The sequence below is a fragment of the Pipistrellus hanaki genome (genome assembly GCF_964339955.1).
Source record: "Pipistrellus hanaki genome assembly, chromosome: 17".
Taxonomy (NCBI): Eukaryota; Metazoa; Chordata; class Mammalia; order Chiroptera; family Vespertilionidae; genus Pipistrellus; species Pipistrellus hanaki.
In genome coordinates, this window is record NC_140519.1 from 48942223 (window position 1) to 48963382 (window position 21160).

General features: G+C 68.3%; 1 protein-coding gene across 1 annotated transcript in view; it reads right to left on the bottom strand.

Moving 5' to 3' along the window:
* Positions 1-203: 203 nt before the first annotated feature.
* Positions 204-21160, bottom strand: part of LOC311611816 (maestro heat-like repeat family member 5) — a gene marked incomplete at its 5' end in the record, with an annotated part of 32320 nt that continues 11363 nt past the window's right edge. The window contains 24 exons of the mRNA XM_084864294.1: positions 204-1720; positions 1991-2065; positions 2285-2387; positions 2864-2986; positions 3280-3435; positions 3799-3975; positions 4349-4492; positions 5141-5255; positions 5511-5648; positions 8218-8396; positions 8834-8993; positions 10560-10714; positions 11503-11652; positions 13640-13806; positions 14282-14417; positions 15533-15637; positions 15995-16090; positions 16802-16937; positions 17760-17839; positions 18538-18660; positions 18812-18958; positions 19442-19561; positions 19990-20106; positions 20812-20919. Coding sequence (XP_084720420.1) covers positions 1626-1720; positions 1991-2065; positions 2285-2387; positions 2864-2986; positions 3280-3435; positions 3799-3975; positions 4349-4492; positions 5141-5255; positions 5511-5648; positions 8218-8396; positions 8834-8993; positions 10560-10714; positions 11503-11652; positions 13640-13806; positions 14282-14417; positions 15533-15637; positions 15995-16090; positions 16802-16937; positions 17760-17839; positions 18538-18660; positions 18812-18958; positions 19442-19561; positions 19990-20106; positions 20812-20919 — 3105 coding nt within the window. The 3' untranslated portion in view covers positions 204-1625. The remainder of the gene's footprint in view (positions 1721-1990; positions 2066-2284; positions 2388-2863; positions 2987-3279; positions 3436-3798; positions 3976-4348; positions 4493-5140; positions 5256-5510; positions 5649-8217; positions 8397-8833; positions 8994-10559; positions 10715-11502; positions 11653-13639; positions 13807-14281; positions 14418-15532; positions 15638-15994; positions 16091-16801; positions 16938-17759; positions 17840-18537; positions 18661-18811; positions 18959-19441; positions 19562-19989; positions 20107-20811; positions 20920-21160) is intronic.

Consider the following 21160-nt stretch of genomic DNA (forward strand, 5'->3'; position numbering starts at 1 on the left):
CCCCGCAGGAGTGCCCCGCAACCACACCAGGGCCGGAGAGGGCGGGGCAAGGCGGTCAGTGAACTGTCAGAGCCGCTGCACGGCCCTCCTCGGGCTCCATGCGGAGACTGATGGACGGTGAGATGGCAGAAGGGTTCCCTCCGGTCCCCAAACGCTTCTGAGGACACCTGTCTGAGGACACCCTGTCTGAGGACACCTGTCTGAGGACACCCTGTCTGAGGACACCTGTCTGAGGACACCCGTCTGAGGACACCTGTCTGAGGACACCCGTCTGAGGACACCTGTCTGAGGACACCCGTCTGAGGACACCATAAAAGCATGGATCCAGGAAGGCTGCTGTGCTTTTCCGTTGAAGGTCATTTTTATTTTTCAGTGACAGTTGGTGTACAATAGGGTCTTAGTTCTGGTTGGGTGCCCCAGGGACCAGGCACCTGTAACACTACCCTCATCCCCGGACCCCCCCCACCCCACCTGAGCCCCAGGCCCGGAATGTTCCTGACCAGGCTCCTGTGAGGGGAGAAGAGGAGGGATGGAGCACAGATGGATAGTTACAGACTCGTCCTGGGAGGAAGCCACCGTATTTAACCCACCGTCCAAGCTGGGGCCTCCTCTGGGCCAGCCCCGTGTGGCCACACCCCTGCCCAGGGCCTCCTGTCGGTGGGGTGGGGTGGGGGTGGGAGTGCGGGTGGGGGTGGCAGGCAAGGGGTTGGTCTAGCCCAGTGGTTGGCAAACTCATTAGTCAGCAGAGCCAAATATCAACAAGACAACGATTGAAATTTCTCTTGAGAGCCACATTTTTTAAACTTAAATGTCTTCTAACACCACTTCTTCAACATAGACTCGCCCAGGCCATGGTCTTTTGTGGAAGAGCCACACGCAAGGGGCCAAAGAGCCGCATGTGGCTCGCGAGCCGAGGTGTGCCAACCACGGGCCTAGGACATGGTGGGGGCACCCCGCCACAGGAGCTGAGGAGGGTGGGGGACAGGGTTCAGGCAGGCTGGGCCTCTGAGGATGAGATAGGGGGGGCCCAGGCGGCTGGGGGGGAGGTGCTCCCGGTGGAAGGTGTGGAGAGCGGAGTGGGAAACCCAGGCCCCGGTCAGGTGGGTCTCCAGGGAGTCAGGGCCCTGCCAGGAGGGGACCCCCTCTGGACTCAGCCTCTGAGCGGGGGGCCTGGCCCCAGCGGGCAGGTCCGCCTCTGGGGCCAGTCTGCCTGGCACCCTCATCTCAGGATGTCCCCCTCTGCCCTCCCCACTCCACCTTGGTGACTACGGGGTCCAAGCTGGAGCCCCTCTGCAGACTGTGCGGCCGGAGCCCAGGGCCCCTCGGCCGGGTGTGGGGTGTGGGGAGGAGCTGTCCTTTGAGCTTGCCTCTGGACGACCTGGCCTGCCTGCCCACACCCCGGCCTGGCCTGTCCCCTGGCCCCGGCCCCTGGCCCCGGCCCCTGGCCCTGTCAGCATCTCTGGGGCTGGCTTGGGTCCCCTGGGGCCAGGGAGGGTGGGCAGGGAGCTGACAGGCGTGACACGTCTTTGTGGAATCTAGATCTTTCTTTCAAATGAAAAAATGTCTGCTACCACTCTGTGATGGCGGGCTGGGGGCTGCGGCGGGAGGGAGGGAGGTGGCGGAGGTCACTGCCCTCTGGCTAAGTCTCGGAGGAAGTGGCACTGGCTGATGGCGAATCCCAGGATGCCGGGCTCCCGCTCCCTTTGGAGATTTTCGAAAGCTCGGGAGAGGAGGGCCCGGTCAGAGGTACCCCGCCCTGTGCAGGGGAGGGGCCCGCTCCCCGGGTGGGGTGCGGGTGTGGGTGGCAGGATGAGCCCAGGCCCCACCTCCTCCACCTTCCAGGCCTGCGGGGCTTCCGTCCCCAACACCACCCACTTGGACCCGTGGTCGCCCACCGGAGCCTCGGGCGGAGTGGGCAAGGCCCCGTCCCAGGGGGGACCCATCCCAGTGGGCGAGGCCCCGTCCCAGGTGGCGGCAGGGGGCTGCTTACTGCACAGCAGCAGCTTCAGGTCCGCGTTGCTCACCAGCTGGGACACGGCCCGGGAGTGGTAGCAGATGGTGTAACCTGTGCGGGCAGAGGAGGCATGCTGGCTGGGGAAGGGCTCCCAGGTGGGCGGGCTCCCTGTCTCCCGCGGGGTGGGGGCTCAGACCCACTCCTGCCCTTCCAAGGCCCCACCCCCTTTCCTGCTAGTGGGCCCTGGCATCCAGGGGCAGGTGTGTGGCCAGTGCTGGGTGGGAGGGAGGCGGGGCAGGCCTGCGGTCCCCAAGCGCGGGCGCCGGGCACCTAGGAAGAGCGCTGCCCAGGTCCGCATGCGGTGGCTGCAGCTGTGCAGGTAGCTGAGGGCCTGTGACAGGTGGATGCTGAACTCCTCCTGGCTCTGGGTCATCTGGCCGGGACAGCCAGACTGTCACTGGCGGGGACCAGCTCTCTGCCCCGCCTCCCTACCGTTGCCCCGCCCCCGGCCCCGCCCCCCCAGCCCCCAATCCCCACCCCGTCCCTCAACCCCGCTCCGCTCCCGGCCCCGGCCCCGCCCCCGATCCCCAATCCCCACCCCGTTCCTCAACCCCGCTCCGCCCCCGGCCCCGAGCCGTGCCCCCATTCCCGCTCTGGACCCGCCCCAGGCCCCAATCTTTACCCCGGCCCAACTGCTGGCCCCTCAACCCTGGCCCAGAGCCCCCAATCCCCGCCCCAGACCTCGAACCCCGCCCTCTTTTTCCCCGCCCGGCCCCCTCCCCTGCCCCAAGCCCCGCCCTCATAAGGCCCAAACCCCGCCCCAGACCTCGAGCCCCGCCCTCTTGTTCTCACTAGCCCCGCCCCATCCAAAGCCCCGCCCTCACTCCCGCCCAGGCCCCGCCCCCTCACCAGGCGGGACCAGAGGAAGTGGCGCGCGCTGAGGCGGCGCTCCCTGGCCAGCGCGCAGAAGAGCGTGTGCGGCTGCGGCCAGCGCAGCAGCGCCGCGCAGCGGTAGAAGGCGAACCGGGCCCGCTGCGGGGACAGGGGGAGCGCTCAGCCGCCGCGGGGTCTGGCCAGAGGGCCGGGCTGAGGCGGGGCAGGAGGGAGCCGCAGGGGGCGCTGTCCCTCCTGGGCTCCCGGCTCCGTCCCCGCCGGCCGGGGTGCCGCCTCCTCCCAGCCGCACCCCCTCCCCCAGCCGCACCCAGCCGGGCCCCTGGGGAAACCAAGGCAGGAGCCACCCTGCTGCCCCGGCAGACCCACCGCTCCGCAGCCCCCGCCCCCTGGGTCCCCAGCCCCGCAGGGAAAGGCCCCCCACAGGCACTGACCGAGGCGACGGCGGGGCAGGGGTCCCGCAGGTGCAGGAGCAGCGGCACGAGGCCCTGGTGCACCTGGGTGCGCAGGCTGCTGGGCTCCCTGCCCGCCATCGCCGCCACCAGGTCCCCGAACAGCGCCATGGCCGCCGCCCGGACCGCGTCCCGCTCCTGCGGGCCAGCGGCGCGGCGTCACGGCCAGACCCGCCCGGGGCCCCCCAGCGCCCACCCTGGGCTTCCCTCCCATGTGGCGCGGGGCTCCGCTCCTCCCGGGGCGCCCCGCGGGGGCCAGCCCGGGCACGTGGGGTCATGGCTGTCACCCGGCCACGTCCTGCAGCCCAGGGGCCACGCGTGCCGGCGGGCGGGCGATCTGCTAACCCCCGGGGCCCGGGCGGCCTCGGGAAGGGGCGCAGGGCTGGAGGCGCAGTGGGGGAAGAAGGGCGCGGCGCCCCCTGGCGGCCCCCGGCGCTCCGGCGCCTGCCCTCGGGGATGGGGCCGAAGGGGCGTGCGTGGGTGTCCCGCGCGCTCACTCACGTCCTCGAAGAAGGAGCGGGCGTTGAGGGCGAGCGGGACGCTGTGCGCGCCCGCGCCGTGCGCCCCCAGGCGGTGCAGCGCGTCGGCCACGGTGCCCATGACCTGCACCACCACCGGCCCGCTGTTCCGGAAGAAGCCCTTGAGGAAGAGCGGCAGCTGGCCGCGCAGCAGGCTGCCCTGCGGGGCGGGGTGGGGGTGCCCGCTGACTGCCTGTGCCCCCACCCATCGCCTGTGTCCCCTCCCCTGCCCGGCCAGCCCGACCGGAACAAACTCGGGTTCTCCTTGCCATGTCCCTGCCCAGACCCCAGTCCCGACCCATCTGGGCGCCTGCACCACCCTGCATCCCCCCGGGGGTGGAGGAGAAAGAGGGGGATCCTCAGGCTCCCACCCCCTGCCGAGAAGCCACCCCAGCCCGACCTACAGACGAAGGAGCGGAGGCCCAGGGGGAAGCCATGGCCCACGGAAAGGATGGAGCTGGGATTCCAGCCCCCGGGCCTCGCCTACCCCTGGTGCCCCGGTACCCCCCGCCCCCCGGCCCTCCTGCCCTTACCTTCTCGGGGTGAAAGAGGATGTTCCCCAGGCCCTGCAGGCTCAGCACCCGGACGGCGGGGCTGGGGTCCCGGATGCCCTGGGCCAGCATCATCAGGGCGTCCCGTTCGGGGAGCACCTCCAGCAGGGCGGGGCTGTAGAGGAACTGGGGGCGCCCAAGGGCAGGCAGCTGGGGCCTGGCCCCCTTGCCCCTCCAGGGGTGGGCTCTAGGACCAGGGGCCGGTGGGGGTTTTTGGGGTGGCAGTTGGCCAGCGCCCTCTGGGTATCCGGGTTAACAAGTATTTGGAACCGGCCTCCAGGCGGGTTCGACCTTTCAGTGTGCGGCTGGAGAAACTGAGGCTCAGCAGGGAAAAGGGCTTTGCCTGAGGCCTCAGGAGCAAGGCCGGGCCAACATCCCGCACGGCCTGGCTCCTGGGGCCCGGGGCCAGAGCCCCTGGAGAGTGACCGGGCGTTCCTGCCCTCGGGGTGGGGCGGGTGGGGGGGCAGCACGAGGCTCGGATCTGGGGTTCCTCTCCCAGGGTCCTTATTGAAATGACAAGCCCCACTCCGCACTGGCCCCAGCTCACAACCCCCGCCCCTCCTGTCTGCTCCTATTACCACCCCCCAGGGTGCCCGGCCTACATGCAGCGACCACAGCCCTGCCAGGGGGCACCCAGCCAGGAGCCCAGAGTGGGAGGAGGGTGTGAGGGGGTCTGTCTGGGTGGGCCTGCCCCCCGTGTTGGTCCTGACCGGGCGCCGAGGCAGCCGGAGGCGGGGTTCAGGCCCGGCGGAGGGCCCCTGCCCGCCCACCCACCTCATTGAGGATGATGATGGCCACCTTCCTGGCCCGCTCCTCCTGGCTCTGCAGGCTGGGCAGCAGCTGGCCGGCCACGGCCTTGATCTGCCTGCAGGGGCTCTGCACCATGGCCCTGGGGCGGGGCGGGCCTGGGTCACGGAATGCCCCATGCCCACCTTCCCGCCACCACCAACCCAGCCTGGGATGGGCATCGGGGAGAGGGAGGTGCAGGCGTGGCTCTGTCCCCTACGCGCCTCGGGCTGGGTGGGGTCTGGGGAGATGCCTGCACCTCTGGGTGCACCGGGCACAGAGGGTGTGCGTCTTCCACGCCCGAGTGCTGGGTGTGCACCTGCGTGAGCCACGGCTGTCTCACAGGCCCTGCCCCCACCTGGCCAGGAGGCCCACGCCCTGCGGGAAGGTGTCCAGGGTGGTGAAGAGGTCCCAGGCGTCCTGCAGCTCCAGGCGGGCGAAGTCATGGTAGTGCCCCGTGGTGAACAGCAAGCTCTTCAGAGCCTCCAGCGACATGCTGGGTGGGGGCAGGGGCAGGGGTGTCATGGGCCAGCCCAGTCCCTGGGAGGGTGCTGGCCTCCCAGCTTATCCCGCCCTTGTGAACAGAAATGGTCCGTTTCCTGAGTCACAGGTTGCAGGGGTTTCAGCTGAGCCTCGAGGGATGGTGCCCTTTAAACGTGGGGCTAAGAGGCCGCCGGCTGGCTCAGTGGTTGAGCGTGTACCTACGAGCCAGGAGGTTAGGGTTCAATTCCTGGTCAGGGCACAGGCCCGGTTGCCGGCTCGATCCCCAGTGTGGGGCGTGCGGGAGGCAGCCGATCCATGATTCTCATTGATGTTTCTATCTCCCTCTCCCTTCCTCTCTGAAATCAATAAAAAACATATTTAAAAATAAATGAATGAATGGCTAAGAGTCCAGAGAGGGCACAGGAGGGAGGGGAAGGAGAGCCCGGGGCTGTGGGGCATCACGAAGCCCCCTGAAGGATCCATCAGCAGCTCCCGACCCCCTCTGCCCACAGGAAGCCAGGCTCCCCGGACACGTGCCCTCGTGTGGCAGAGAGAAAGCAGCGTGAGGCACGGTGACCGAGTGCCAGCCAGCGACCGTCACGGGCTCGGGGACCCTGTACGGCCACAGCCCCTACAAAGGAGCAAGATGGTGACCGCCATCCTGGTCACACGGCCTGGCCAGCGGTGGCAGAAGTGGCATCGAACCAGCCCCCGGGCTCCGAGCGTGCCCTGTGAGGCCGTGGTCATGGGGCCGCGCGTTTTGGGCCCCTGGTGTGAACTCTCGCTTGGAAGCTTCTGGTTTCGCGACCTTTGTCCCCGCGGCCAGCAGGGCTCCCGGGGGGACAGTGTGGCTGATGTGGGCTTTTGGGGGCTCCTGCGAGGCTCTGCTGAGCGCGTGGAAGCCTGGCCCAGGGGAGGGGGCAGCGAGGCCGGGCTGTGCCGGCAGCTCCCCCTCCGCCCCTCCCCGCGCTCCGGGAGGAGGACGTTTATTAGCTTATTAGGGAAGATTCATGCGTTCCGCGCGGCCGTCTGACTAAAAAAGGAGCTTGAGGCATTGGATTCAGAAGCAGAAGCCGAGCGCCAGCAGCGGCCTTTCCGGGTGCCGGGGAGGGAGGCCGTTAAAGTGACGGACGGCGGGAGCGCCTGGAGACGCAGACAGATGGGAGCGGCCGCGGTGTGCAGACCGCTGATGCGTGCTCCGGGCGCCGCCTGTGCCGGGGAGCCGGCCAGCCGCACCGGCCTCCTCCCCTCCCGCCGCTGCCGCCGCCGCCGGGCGGAGGCCCCGGGAGGCGCCTGCGGCTGCGAAGCCGGGCGCTGGGCGGGGCTCAGGGGGAGCCTCTGACCCCCTGAGGACATGTTCACCTCAGAGAACCCCCGCGAGGACCTCACTCGGGGAGACCTGGAAATCCAGCCCTGCCATCCGCGCACCAGCGGGGCGCCTGCTGGGGAGCACCCTCGGGTGACAAGTCAGGGGACACCTGCCTCCGGGCGCCCCACGCCCACGCTGCGCGGCCACAGGCGGTCCGGAGGGTTGATGCCGAAGCCTGACCCAGCCCCGGGGGCGGCCTCACTCAGAAGCAGACGGAGGGGCGCGAGGAGGGTGAGGCCATAGGAGGGCCCAGTCCGCCCGGAAGGGGGGATGGAGGCGACTTGGGGCGATGCCCAGGGCCAGGGAGCCCCCAGGCCGGGGCCAGGCAGGAGGAGCTCCCCAGGTTTCCGTGGGAGCAGCCCCGGGACTGTGAGCGGGTGGGTGAGTGCCCCTGGCTGTGAGCTGCCCACAGAGCCCCTGCGGCCTTAGGGCGGAGCCAGCGTCTCCGGGCAGGTTCCCCCTCCCCCCCCGGGCCCCTCACTTCAGGGGGCCCTACCTCAGGGGGCCTCACCTCTGGGGGCCTCACCTCAGAGGGCCTTATCTCAGGGGCCATTACCTCAGGGGGCCCTACCTCAGGGGGCCCTACCTCAGGGGGCCCTCACCTCAGGGGGCCTCACCTCAGGGGCCCTCACCTCAGGAGCCCCTCACCTCAGGGGCCATTACCTCAGGGGCTATTACCTCAGGGGGCCCTACCTCAGGGGGCCCTACCTCAGGGGGCCCTACCTCAGGGGGCCCTACCTCAGGAGCCCCTCACCTCAGGGGGGCCCTTATCTCAGGGGCCCTCACCTCAGGGGGCCTCACCTCAGGGGCCCTCACCTCAGGGGCCATTACCTCAGGGGCCATTACCTCAGGGGGCCTCACCTCAGGGGCCATTACCTCAGGGGGCCTCACCTCAGGGGCCATTACCTCAGGGGGCCTCACCTCAGGGGCCATTACCTCAGGAGCCCCTCACCTCAGGAGCCCCTCACCTCAGGGGCCCTCACCTCAGGGGCCTCACCTCAGGGGCCATTACCTCAGGGGCCATTACCTCAGGGGGCCTCACCTCAGGGGGCCTCACCTCAGGGGCCTCACCTCAGGGGGCCTCACCTCAGGGGCCCTCACCTCAGGGGCCTCACCTCAGGGGCCTCACCTCAGGGGCCTCACCTCAGGGGCCTCACCTCAGGGGCCTCACCTCAGGGGCCATTACCTCAGGGCCTCACCTCAGGGGCCTCACCTCAGGGGGCTGGACACGGGGGCGGCCCGGGCCCTACGCGGCGGCGGCTCCCAGGGCAGCTGCAGCTCCAGGACGTAGTGCACCTGCGTGAGCAGCGCCAGCAGCAGCTGCGGGAAGGCCTCCCGCACCGTCTTCTGGAACTCCTGCGCCAGCTGCAGGCTGTGGAGCGTGTTGGTGGCCTGTCGGGCGGCAGCGGGCGCTCACTGAGCCCGGGCCGGGCCTGCCCGCTGACCGTCCACTACTCCCGTGGCCACCCTGCCCTTCCTGCTCACGGGGCCGAGCCCGAGGTGCCCTCCCACCGGCCTGGCTCTGCCACTCCCCTGCTGCCTCCTGCACTTGGGGGTGGGTGGCATTCGGTCCAGAATGTTCTCAGGGGCCCTGAGCAGCGATAGCAAGGGCAGGGCAGGGGCACGGGCGTGCTGGGATGCAGGGAGGGCCGCCTGCTGACCCCACGCCGCCCCCTTCTCCAGGCGGGCCGGGCAGGGCTGGGCTGGGTGCCCGTCCCTGGGCCTGGCACACTGAGGGCACCGCTGGTCTCTCCCTGAATGGCCACAGGATGTCGCCTCAGCCCGTAGCAGTGGGTGACGGCCTGTGGGGGGGGGGGGGGCAGACTCACAGCCAGCAAGCGCAGGTGGGCCTTGTCCGGGGACTGCAGGCCACTGTGGCTGGGCCCGCCGGGCAGGGGCCTCTCCTGCAGCCAGGCCAGCAGGGTGGCCAGCACCAGGCGGCTCCCACGCTGCTCGGCCCCCAGGGCCCTCCACAGCTGGAAGGTGTGGCTGTGGGCAGAGAGGCACCGTGAGGCCTCAGCCAGCCGTGCGCCATGACTGAGGCCTCCGGTGCCTGGAGAGGCGTGCCCGGGGGGCAGGGGGACGTGGGAGACCCCCGGGCTCCTGTTCCTGGGTCTCCCCGCCTTCAGGGTCTCTCCTCCAGCCCTGTCACCTTCCATAGCTCCCACGTCTTGGCAGGGCACGTCCAGCTGGCACTCAGAGCCACCACCCCCTGACCCCTGCCCTCTGACCTCCAGCCCCTGCCTGTCTCCCTCCTCTCCTGCCTCTGGGCCTCCACGGATGCTATCACTCCTGGTGCGTGGGGCACCCTCCTCACTGGCCTACTTCCGCCTGGAAGCCTGGCTGGCTTCCTCCCCCCGGGCCTGGGCTTGCTGGGGCCAGCTCCCCCGGCCCAGCCTGAGCCGCTCGCGGGCCGTGCGGCTGGCAGAGCCTGCAGTGTCCTCAGGCCCCTTCTCCAGAGGGGGGGCGGAGGCCAGGAGCGGGAGCACGTGCTCTGACCGGGGCTCTCCTCGGAACCGGGAAGCTGGCCTGGAGGCCAGGCCTGATGGTCCTATGACCTTTCCGCCAGGTCCAGGGTCACGGTTCTGGGAGATCTGGGGGAATCAGGGGGCGTTGGGGCTCCAGAGATGTGGGTGAGACTCTGAGGGCCCTGTTTCCTGGGCGAGGTAGTCTTGGGGCCTGAGTGGGAGGGGCTGGAGGGCAGGAGGGGCTCTGGAATGGTGGGTGAGGGGTGGGAGGGCCACAGTGGGGGCTGAGTGAGCTCCCACACCCAGATTCAGCACAGATCCCAGGAAGGCCACCCTGAGCCCTGGGAGGCCCCTGTCCCACCTGGGCTTGGTGGGCACAGAGCTCAGGGGGCTCTGGGGGGTCCCTAGTGTGGTCACCGCCCGCTGGATGGGGGGCATGGAGTGGAGGCCCCAACCAAGAGTTTTATATTCAGACCAGTGTCCTCCCCGCGGACAGCTTCCCAGGCGAGGAACCTGGCGGGTCTGACCCAGGCGCCCTCCTGGAAGGAGTGTCAGGAGTGAGTTTCACCGGCGATGGGTGACCCGCCGACGCTGGCCCAGGGACTGGATGAGGGTGCGGCCACAACCGCCAGTGTGGGCCAGACCAGGCAGGGGAGGGAGAGAGGGTGTCTGTGACCAGGAACCACACGGCAGGAGCGTGGGGGGTGGGAGTCAGAGCTGAGCTGCGAAGGAGGAAGAGAACCCCAGCCACCTCCAGACTTGGGTTGGAGGGCTGTGGTGGCCCCTGGCGGGCAGGTAGAAGGAAGGGGGTCGTTGGGGAGCAGAAGGAAGGAGGCTCTGGTGTGTCTGGGGATTGTCAGGACCCTCCCTCCACAGGGACGGGCGGGCGTGTTAGGTGGAGCGCGGGTAGAATGAAAGGCGAGCAGGGCCTCCCGGGGCCCGCCCAGGAGGTGCCGATCCGGGAGCAGGTCCGGGGACTCTCCCTGGCCGGGGAGGGGGTGGGCAAGAGGGCAGAGCCTGGGGTGGAGGCTGCCCGTGGCTGGGGAGGCCGGAGGGGGCAGGGGGTCATGAGGGAAGGGGCGGGCACCTGTCCGGGGTTATGGAGAAGTCCAGGAAGGTGGCCACCAGCTCGGGGGTGTGGTTCCGGGCCAGCAGGGTGATGGCCTGCAGGGCGTCGTCCTTGGCTTGGGGGATGCGGACAGAGCAGAGCTGCAGGTGGATGGCCTGGCCCAGGTTGGCAACCTGTGCGGGAGGGAGTACGGGGAGGGGGCGGTCTGGGGGGGGCGGCCCATCCCGGGAGCCCTCAGGGCGGGAGGCCCTGGCCTGGTGAGCATGAACTCTCCTGAGTGGGCCTGAGCTTGAGCCTGAGGGAGACAGGCCTGCCCAGGGTGGTCTGAGGGAGGAGGCCGGACCCTGCCCTGGACACGGGTCAGCGGGGGAGTCCCTCGGAGAGGGAGGAGTCCCACTCCTCGCAGGTACTGAGGCCCTGATTCCGTCTAAGGTGGCCCAGGCCTCAGGGGAGCCAGACTCACCCACCTTGTCACCTCCTGATGGCGCTGCTGTGGTCTGGCGGCTCCTGTGCCTGCAGTGCCCTCCCGCTTCCGCTGCTGGTGTCTCTCCCATCCATTCCCGCCCAGACCCAGGGTCACCCGCCCCGAGGCTCTTTCTGCAGGACCTGGCATTTGCCGCCCTCTTTCTGGGGTGCTGCTGGCCAGGCACACCCCCGCCTTTGCATGACCCGCGCTGTCCTGGCTCATCTGCCCGGCCACTCACTGGGTCGCCGAGACGCCCGAGGGTCCTGGCTGTGCCCCTCTTCCCCAGCCCCCCGCCATGCACTCAGCGCCTGTCTGCTGCTTGCCCCTGCGCACTCCACCACGCCCAGCACACCTGCCTGAGCCATTCCCTCCCTCCCTCCTCGGAGCCTGTCCGGTGGGGTCTGTCTCCCCATCAGGCTCAAGCTCAGGGCCTCGCCTTGGCCATTGGGTGTGACTGCAGGCCCCCCTCCGCCCCCCGGTCTCCCCGGCCCTCACAGTCTCCAGCTTGGCCCCGTGCTCCTGGACGGCAGTGAGCAGCATGCTGGCGGCCGCCTGCACGCGGAAGGGGCTGGTGGAGCCCAGGCCTTCGACGGCCGTCCAGATGAGGTCGGTGAGCTCCGCCAGCGTGAGATGCTTCATGGCCTCCTGTGGCGGCAGGAGTGAGGCAGCGTCACTGTGGGGCGCCTGCCCCCCGCCCACGTCCCTCCGCGGCTCGCACCCCTTCTCCCAAGCTCCGGGCCTCCAGTCACTGAGCACCTCACACGGCTGAGCCCACTCCTCCGGGCCCATGATGGATGCCAGAACATTTACTAGAATCTTAGCATCCTAAAATGTTAGTGACATCTTTGTGAGAATGGTAAGTTGTTAGAATGTTAAAATCATTTCAGTGAAATATTTGTAGCTACTACTAACTTTTCAAAAGGAATATTAGGTGATTACAAATCTGGTTAGAACATTTGCTAGAAGATTAAATGGCTTTCTAAAATGTCGAATTTTGGTTAAAGTTCTAGTCTTGTAGAATGTTCGGGAAGAAATTCAACTTGGAATGGTGGTTAGACACTCAGAATCCTCGAGTCCTGCTGGCTCAGGAAGGTGAACACCCAGAGCATGAGAACGTGAGGGGGTGACAGTGATGGAGGGTCAGCGGTGGGGGCATCGGGGATGGTGGAGATTACAGGGTGGTGGTGGGGATGGTGGGGATGGTGGGGATGGTGGGGATGGTGGTAGTGGTGATGGTGATGAAGGTAATGTGATAGGGTAATAGGGGTGATGGTGATGAGTGTGGTGGTGGTAGTGATGAAGGTGTTGTGTATCCAGACCACCTGGGGAATCAGAATTTGGGACTAGAACCAAGGCCTGTTCTCCAAGCTCGGGGCATGCCGAGCCGGGCAGACTGCCCCTCCCAGGCCTTGTAACGCAGGAAGCCTGAGGGCCTGGGTGCTCTGGGCCCCTCCCCAGTGGGCCCCTCCCTCCCTGCTCTGCCTCGGCCTCGGCCTCGGCCTCGGCCCAGGCTTTCTGGATTAAACGGGAGCCGGCCCAGGTGTTTCCGCTCTGGCCCGGCCTGTGCGCGCGGGCGTTAGGGCTTCTGCCCGGAATTCCCACGGCCTCACCGACAGCTCGCTGCGCTGCAGAGCTGGCTTCTGGGTCAGCCAGGACCAGACTGAGAACAGCGGGGCCCTGCCCACTTCTTCATCATTTGGTTCAACCCTGTGGCTGTGTATGGGGGCTGGCTCCCCCACCAGCCCTGCGTCGGGGTCGGGGTGCACATGGTCTAACCGGGAGTCGGGCAAGCACACCGAGCACAGGGTCTTCCCGAGCCATGAGCTCTGCGCCAAGAACGGGTGAGCCGAGGCCACGTGCCAGAGACACCAGGGACGGCGCACTCAGAACAGGAGGCTCCTCGCAACACCGGTCCACGCCGGCCCCGCCTCGCTCGTCTTCAGGAGGGAGTGCAACCAAACCAGATGCGAGAGTCCTAGGATACGTGCTACCCTGCGGTGAGAGCGATGTGGGGGCGCCCTGCCTCCTCCAAGCCCCGGCCGTGGAGGGCCTGGGAGGGAGGCGGATGGTGGCGAGAGGACCCAGGACGGGCCTCGGAGGCTAAGAAGGCGCCTGCGCGGAGGAGCATGGCAGGCCTGTTTCTGCCACGCACGCCTGCGGGACTCAGACGCCACGGGAGGGAGGTCTTCGGGCGCCTCAGAGAGCACCTGTCCTGCCAGCCGCCCGCGGGCACCATTCATCGGGCACCCCTCGGCCCATTTTACAGAGGAAGACTGAGGCTCAGAGAGCAGGGGCTTGTCCAAAGTCGAAGGTGTGAGCAGCTGGGACTCAAGCCTGGGCTGGCTGCTGACCCCAGCGTCTGTGCCCAGCTCTTCCCCCCCCCCTCCCCCTCCCCCTTCCCCCCCAGTCCCAGGCCAGCGGCCCGGCTCCCCACAGCTCTCAGTTAACCACGAGAGACGCAGACGATCCTGGCCTAGGTTTTAATACTCGTGCCCTGGCCCAGGTGCTGACCCCTGGGTCCTGCCAGGCTGTGCCAGCAGCCGGAGCCGGAACCTCGTCAGAGGTGGGGGTGGGAGGAGAGCATTGCCACGGCCCCCCACCCGGACCTGCCCACGATTCTAAGGGCCTTGACCTTGGTGACTTGGTGGCTGCCCAGCTGGAAGATCTGGTCCCTCGAGAATGACGCCTCGGGGGGTGTAGGGGACTCGGCATTCTGGTCTCCGCTGCTCCAGAGCAGGGCCCCATCCTGGCCGGCCTGGACCAGCTTCTTGGGCTCCAGCTCTTTCACCCGCGAAGCCTCTGTGGCCGGGGAGTGGGCAGGGTGAGCGCCGGGCAGAGGTGGGCGCCGGGCAGGGGTGACAGGGGTGGGCACCGGGCAGGGGTGGGCGCTGGGCAGGGGTGACAGGGATGGGCGCTGGGCAGGGGTGGCAGGGGTGGGCACTGGGCAGGGGTGGGCGCCGGGCAGGGGTGACAGGGGTGGGCACCGGGCAGGGGTGGGCGCCGGGCAGGGGTGACAGGGGTGGGCACCGGGCAGGGGTGGGCGCTGGGCAGGGGTGGGCACCGGGCAGGGGTGGGCGCTGGGCAGGGGTGGGCTTGGGGACCAGGTCGGGACAGGCAGGAGTCGGGTGGTCGGTAACCGGGTCAGGTCTGGATCCCAGTTTGGGGATGGGACTCAGAGGTTCTGGGGGCCCCTGTGGGGTTAGAGGCAGGCCTGGGCAGGCTGGGGGGCCTGCGTGGTGAGGTGGCAGCGGGCCCGGTGCGGGCGGGAGCTCACCTCTCTGGCGCAGCAGGAGCTGGTAGAGGTGGCACAGGCCCTCCAGGCTGGAGTGCTGGGTGGCCTTGTCCGGGTCCTGGCACAGAATGCCCAGCATGCCCATCAGCTGCCCGATCCGCTTGAAGTCCTCTTTGGGCTGCGGGGAGAGGGCAGGGCCGATGGCGAACCCACCGGGGAGCCTTGGCCACGCCCTCCCCCAGCACCTCCGGGGTCGGCGCCTCCGGGAACTCGCGTGGGTGAACCCTAAGGGGTGGCCCAAACACTCAGAAGTCAGAGAAGTCGCTTCCCAGATGATTGAGGAAAAATCAGAGTGACCAGGAGAACGCCACCCGGAAATAAGTCTAACATGGTAAGCAAAGGCCCTCACCCCAACCCAGACGGGGTCTCAGCCCGGGCCCAGGGTGCGGACGCGGTCGGTTAAAACGCCTTAAAACAGTATGGATCCTGAGGGCAGTGCTTCGGCGCCCCCATAGCTGTGCCCCAGGCGAGCTTGCCTGACCCTAGTCTCAGTCTGTGCTGTGGAAGCTGATTTCGGGCACACTGAAGCCCTTTGAACCCGTCTGGAGGGGTCCTCCTGGGCAGGGGGAGCCGGAGGAGTCTCTGGGCTCCCCAAGGCCACGCCCAGCACCCCGCCTTCCGGAGAAAGGGGTGCCCTCCAGGCGTCAGGCGCAGGAACCAATCTCCTCTCTCCCCACCGGGCTCCCTAAGGAGTCAGAGCTGACCTCGGCTGGTAGACAAAGCACACCTGGCGCCATGAATAGGGCTCCCGTCCATTCAACCCAGGGACCAGGCCACAGAGGGGGGTTCAGCGGGGACCCAGGAACCGATGGGGGTTGTGATGGATGGAGGGCGGTGGATGGGGGTGCCTGGGGCAGGCCGCACCCCTTAGGAGCCCTTAGCGGCCCCCACTCCTTCTGACTCCCACTGTGTCCCTCTGGGGTGGGGTGGGGGTGGGAGGGAGAGAACTGTGCAGGTGAACTCAGGAGGGGGCTTCCAGGGCTTGGACCAGAGCCAGCCTCCTGGGTCAGGGTCAGGGCACCTGGGTTCCTTTTCCCCACCCAGCCTGCTTCTTCCTATGTAAGAGGGGGACTCCCTGGCCACCGCAGGGCACCCAGGGGTCCACCCCGGGTTGGTGGCTGGGGCACAGGGGACCGTGAACCCTGAGGGCTCTGGCAGGCTGTGGGGGGGCCGGTTTGGCTGGGACCCCAGAGGTGGTGGGCATGGGGCGTGGGGCCGGGCGCTGGGACTCACGTCCAGGTAGAGGTTGTTGCTCAGGAACCTGAGGAGTCTCATGCAGCTGTTCACAGCCCGCTGCCGCTCGTGCGCCTTCTCGGACGCCAGCCACACGTACAGATGCTGTGGGTGGGGGGGCAGGGGAGGGTGCTGCAGCCTGGGACCCGACCTGGCCAGGCCCCGCCCTGCCGCAGCCCCTCCCACCCACAGCAAGGCCACGCCCCACTCCATACCCCGCCCACCGTGGCTCAGACCTCCCCACCCCTGGCAGGGAGCGGTTCTCTAAGCCAGGCTCAGGCTCCGCCCACCGGGGCTCAGACCCCGCCCCCTGGCAAGGAGCAGGTTTATGAGCCAGGCTCAGGCTCCCACTCCTCAACCTCCACCGCCTCTCCTGGTCCACCGGCCTCCTCTGGGACATCCTCCTGTGTTCGCCCTCGGACCCAGCCCTGCCTGTGCCCGCCCTGCCCCCGCCCCCCTCACCGACAGCACAAAGTGCAGCTCCTCCGCAGTGGGGTTCTGGGTGATGAAGGTCTGCATCATCTGGTCCAGCGCCTCCGAGGTCTGGTTGAAGAGGCTCTGCGGGAAGACACACCGCCAGTGGCCGCGCCCGCCCGGGGAGGCTGGAGCCGGAGGCCTGAGCCGGCCCGTGTCTCTTGGCCTCTCAGTGCTGGGTGCCCGCTGCCTGCAGACCCCGGGCCAGGCTGCCCGCCCTGTTTGGCCGATGGCGTGGCTGGGCAGGAGGGCGGTCTGGGCCTGCCCGAGGGCACAGGCTTCTCAGTGGCCGAGGCAGGTTCGTTTGGAGCGGGGCTGGCTTTGGGGGAGTGCAGCGCACAGGCCCGTCCTCGGAAGGCCCTGTGGGGCCCCTCACTGCTCTGCCAACGCCATCTTGTCCTTCTTAATGGACTCTAAACAAGAGCCCCGAACTTCCACTGTGTGGTCCTGGCAGTCTGCATCTGGTTTTGATTCTTGGGTCCCCACACAGGCGCCCACTCTTTACCGCTCGGCTCGACAGGGCATGCTCAGGAGGGAGAGGCCCCAGAAACGGTGCAGCCCACCCTCCATTGGGGCCGGAGGGACAGTGCCCTCTGCACTGGCCGCCACCCCCGGGTCCCTTGGGAGCTCCACAGCCGGGCCCCTAGCACGAGCGCCCTGCCAAGGCGGAGCAGCCCACCGGCCCAGGCCCGGAGAGGCGGAGCAGCCTGCAGAGCCACACCCCCCAGGCCCCGGAGAGGCGGAGCAGGCAGAGCCGCCCCCCTGCCCGGCCTGGAGAGGGGCTGCTGGGTGCACCTGGATGTCGGGTGGCTCCAGGTAGAGGCAGGTGTGCTTCTCCAGGACGTCCAGCAGTGGCAGGGCCAGCACGCTGCGGAGGCAGACGGTCAGGAGCCGCGACTTCTTCTCCAGGTTCAGGGGCGGCCTCAGCTTACTGCGCGGAGGACAGGCAGTGGTGAGGGGGCGCGGGGCTGGAGCTGGGAAGAGGCATCTGCCAACATAGCTGGGAGCCGGCAAATCCTGGAGCAGCATCTCCTTCCAAACCCCCCCCCCCCCCAGGCATTCCCTCCCTCCTGCCTTCCGGCTTTCACCAGAAACACGTGTCCACGCCCGCCTCCCAGCCTTCCCCTCTGCCCCGGGGCAGCCTCCTGTGCAGGTGAGTCCGCAGGGGGCTCCGAGGGCCTCACTGGCCTGGCTGGGAGCAGGACAGCCAAGCCCTGCACCGGCCCCCTGTCACAGGGCAGCCTGTGTCTCCCAGCCCTGGTGCACCGCTGGGATCTGAGCCTGGTCTACCCTCCGGGACGGCCCGCCCACCTCCACCTGCCTGGTGCCAGGTGCGGGGCTGGGCCCGCTGGGCCCACTGCAGTCAGAGAGCCTCCAACCTCCGCTCCCGTCAGGCCCACTGTGCTGGCCAGGGTCCCCCCCGTGCTGCCTGCCGGCCGGTGGCTCAGTCAAAACCTCTCCCTGTGCGGGGGCCCGGAGCCTCCCTTCCATCTCTGAGACGTTGGCTGGAGTCTAGACTCGGTTTCCCTGTGTAGCTTCTCCTCCAGTGGCTGGAACCTGCTCTAGATGCAGCCGTGTCTGGGATCTTGTGCTGAGTGACAGCTCTGACCTTGGGTGTCTAGGGTCATCTTACTCTGTGCCCAGGGCCCAAAGCTCTGGTCTCTGTGGGATGCCCACCCTCCAGCCGCCACCACGGCCACCCTCCCTCCCGGGGGGCTCTGCCCCGGCCCTCCCCCGCGTGCGGCGGGCTCACCAGAGGCTGCAGATGATGTGGATGGCCTGCTGGCGGGTGGATGTGCACAGCGTGTCCTTGGGCTCCTTCTCCATCAGGACCTGCGAAGGCCCAGGAGAGGCTGTCACGCCCGCCTGGGCCGACCCCGTCCTCACACCTCCTGATCTCCTCCTGAGACCTCAGTGCCCGGCACACGTGTGACCCAGGCGTGTGCCCGCTCCTCACCCCCCGCACGCTGCCCTGCCCTTAGAGGACGAGAACATGGATTCAGGTCAGACGGGCCCTGCCTAGTGCTGCCTTCCCACGCGCGGCCGCCCAGCCTCGGCAGGTCCCCCAGCTGCTCTGAGCATGTGTATCCCCAGGTGCCGGGACTTTGCTGCACACGTGTTATGCGTGACGAAGCCGTGTCTGAGTCACAGAGATGCTCAGCCAATGGGAAATGCCGCCATCATCCCTCCCGTCCTGGTCCACACGTGTGTGTCCCCCCGACCTGTGTCTGTGAGCCCGCCCTCTAGGATGGCCGTTTCTGTGCAGGTCAGGGTACGCAGAACGGACGGGTCGGCCTGCTGGACCTCAGCGGCGTCCCCTGTGTGTGTGTGGGGGCGCACTGGCCACTCAGGGGCCCTGGAGGGACGGATGGAAGAGGCGGCATGGATGTGTGTCCAGGGGGGAGAGCGGAGAGGGGCTGGAGCAGGCCTCAGAGACCCAGCCCCCTCCCAGTGGTGCCTCTTAGGACCGAACCCAGCTGCCCTGACGGGGAGGGGGCACCCCCTCCCTTCCGCCCCCAGCCTGGGCTCACCATCAGACAGTCTGAGAGCTCGGGGATCTGGGCGAACTGGTAGTTGTGGGCGGCCCCGCTGCGGCTGACGGCGCCCACCAGCATGAGGATGGCGGTGAGGAAGCTCTGCTTCAGGGTCTCGTCCTGGCGAGCGGTCAGGGGGGGGCCGGGGGCATGGGGAGGGCGGGAGAGAGAGAGGTGTCAGGCGTGGCCGCAGGCGCTGCGGAGCCGGACCGGGGTGAGGGTGGGAGGAGAAGGCGGAGGAGGGGGAGGGGGCGGCCGGGCCCGGACGTACCCAGGAGCTGTAGCGGAAGAAGAAGATCATCCGGGACAAGATGTTGTCCACCCAGGGCAGGATGTGGGCCTTGGTCTTGACCGCCATCTGCCCGTAGGCCAGGAGCAGGGTGCTGCTGGCCCACTTCCAGCGCAGGTCCTCCGAAGTCTGGGCCTGGGGGCGGTGGGAGGGCGGATGAGGGGGAGCCGTGTGGGGAGGGACCACGGGCGGGGGCGGCCTCAGTTTACCTCGGTAGGACAACGGGGAGAAAAGGGAGTTATCTGCAGTGCAGTGCGGGTGGGGACCGGGTGGGGGTGGGGGTGCCTCTGGCCCTTGTGTCTTGTTTCAGGCCAGACCCAGGTCCAGGAGCCGCTACTAAACGCACAGTGCCCACCGCAGCCATGCGGGGGCCGTCACCCAGCACTCCCGGCAGCTGGCCAGCGAGGCGGGAATTATTCAAGAGGGGAAACTGAGGCACACGGGCCACACCGCAGTGGGCTTGGAGGTCGGTTTGAACTGGAGGCTAGGACACGCGGTTCAGAGCTTGTGCCCCTCACTCTCCCTGGGGTCCATGGGAGGCTCAGGGCTTTCCGGGGGCAGAGCCCCAGGTGCCAGGCCCTTGCCCAGGCCCCAGCGGCCCCGAGCCAGTACCTTCGAGGAGAAGCTGTGGAGGCTGCACTTGATGGTCGAGCTCCGGCCGAACTGCTCCAGGGCGGCCCACACGTGGTCCAGGTGGCGGACGGCCGTCAGCCCCACCGTGAGGGCGATGCCCTGGGGGTGGGGACGGGTCCCACGTGGGTCCCAGGGCCAGGCTGGCCCCTCACGGGGTGTGGGAAGTGAGCCCAGGAAGGGAGGGGCCTGGTCTGAGGTCAGACATCCCCTCCACCCCGTACTCTAAGGCCCGGCATCTCTGAGCCCGGCCCCACAGTTCCCTTATGGGCTCTGGAGGGGGCAGGAGGCAGAGGCAACTCCCTGGAGGCAGGTAATCCCGCTCAACTGTGAGCCCACACACCAGAGGTGAGAACGAGGGGCTCGGAGCCAGGTGTGAGCGGTGGAGGAGGACCCAAGTGTGAGGCTCAGGGGTTTGTGAAGGGGCGGGGTCTAGGGTGACCAGGGTCAGGGTCAGTGCGACCAGGGTCAGGGTCAGTGCGACCAGGGTCAGGGTCAGCCTGTGGTCAGGCTGAGAGCTGGGTGCTCACCTCCCTCTGCTTTGGCCACTGGTGGGACGTGGCCAGGAGGGTGCACAGGTGCGTCCTGACCCTGGCGCTGTCGTCCTCAGCTTGGAGGACCAGCCCGTAGAAGACGAACAGGAAGGCCTGGGGGAGGTTCAGCCTCCTGTCCACCCCTGTCCACCTGTCCACCCTGCCCACCTGTCCACCCCGCCCACCTGTCCACCCCGCCCACCTGTCCACCCCGTCTACCTGTCCATCCCCATCCACCTGACAATCCCCGTCCATCCCGTCCACCTGTCCACCCCGCCCACCTGTCCACCCCGTCTACCTGTCCACCCCATCTACCTGTCCACCCCTTCTACCTGTCCACCTGTCCACCCCATCCACCCCATCCACCTGTCCACCCCGACCACCTGTTCATCTCCGTCCACCTGTCCATCCCCGTCCACCCCGCCCACCTGTCCACCCCGTCTACCTGTCCACTCCATCTACCCCATCCACCTGTCCACCCCATCCACCTGTCCACCCTGTCCACCTGTCCACCCCGTCTACCTGTCCATCCCGATCCACCTGTCCATCCCTGTCCACCCGTCCATCCTGTCCACCTGTCCACCTCTGTCCACCCTGTCTACCTGGTCATCCCCGTCCACCTGGCGGCCGCCCTCTGAGGACCATCCACCCACCTGGGGGTGGGACTTCGGGGTGCAGCCTGCAGTCTGCTGCTCATTCCCCCACAGCCCCCTGTCTCTCTGCAGTCTCCCGTTTCCCTCCAGGGCCGGGGCCCCCCCACGGCGGTGCACCCCACAGCCAGGCAGCGGGGCTGTGCTTGGGAGATGGGCCGGGGCCCACCTTCTCGGGGGCCTGCTCCTGCACGGTCCGGTCCGGCCTGGTGAGCATCCACATCAGATCCCGGGACCACACGTCCACCTTCAGGAACTGGGTCGACTTGGAGGCCATCTGTGAGCAGATGGTGGCGGGCTGGGGCCTCCCTGAGCTGGGCCACCCCGCGGGCTGGGGCCTCCCTGAGCTGGGCCACCCCGGCCCCTCAGCACCCGACCCCTTGTCCCCTTGCCCCTTCCCCTCCTGAGAATGGGCGGCATCGGGCCTGGCCGGTGTGGCTCAGTGGATAGAGCACCGGCCTGGCCGTGGGCTGAGGGTCCCGGGTTCGCCTCCGCTCCTCCTCTCTCTGTACGTCCTG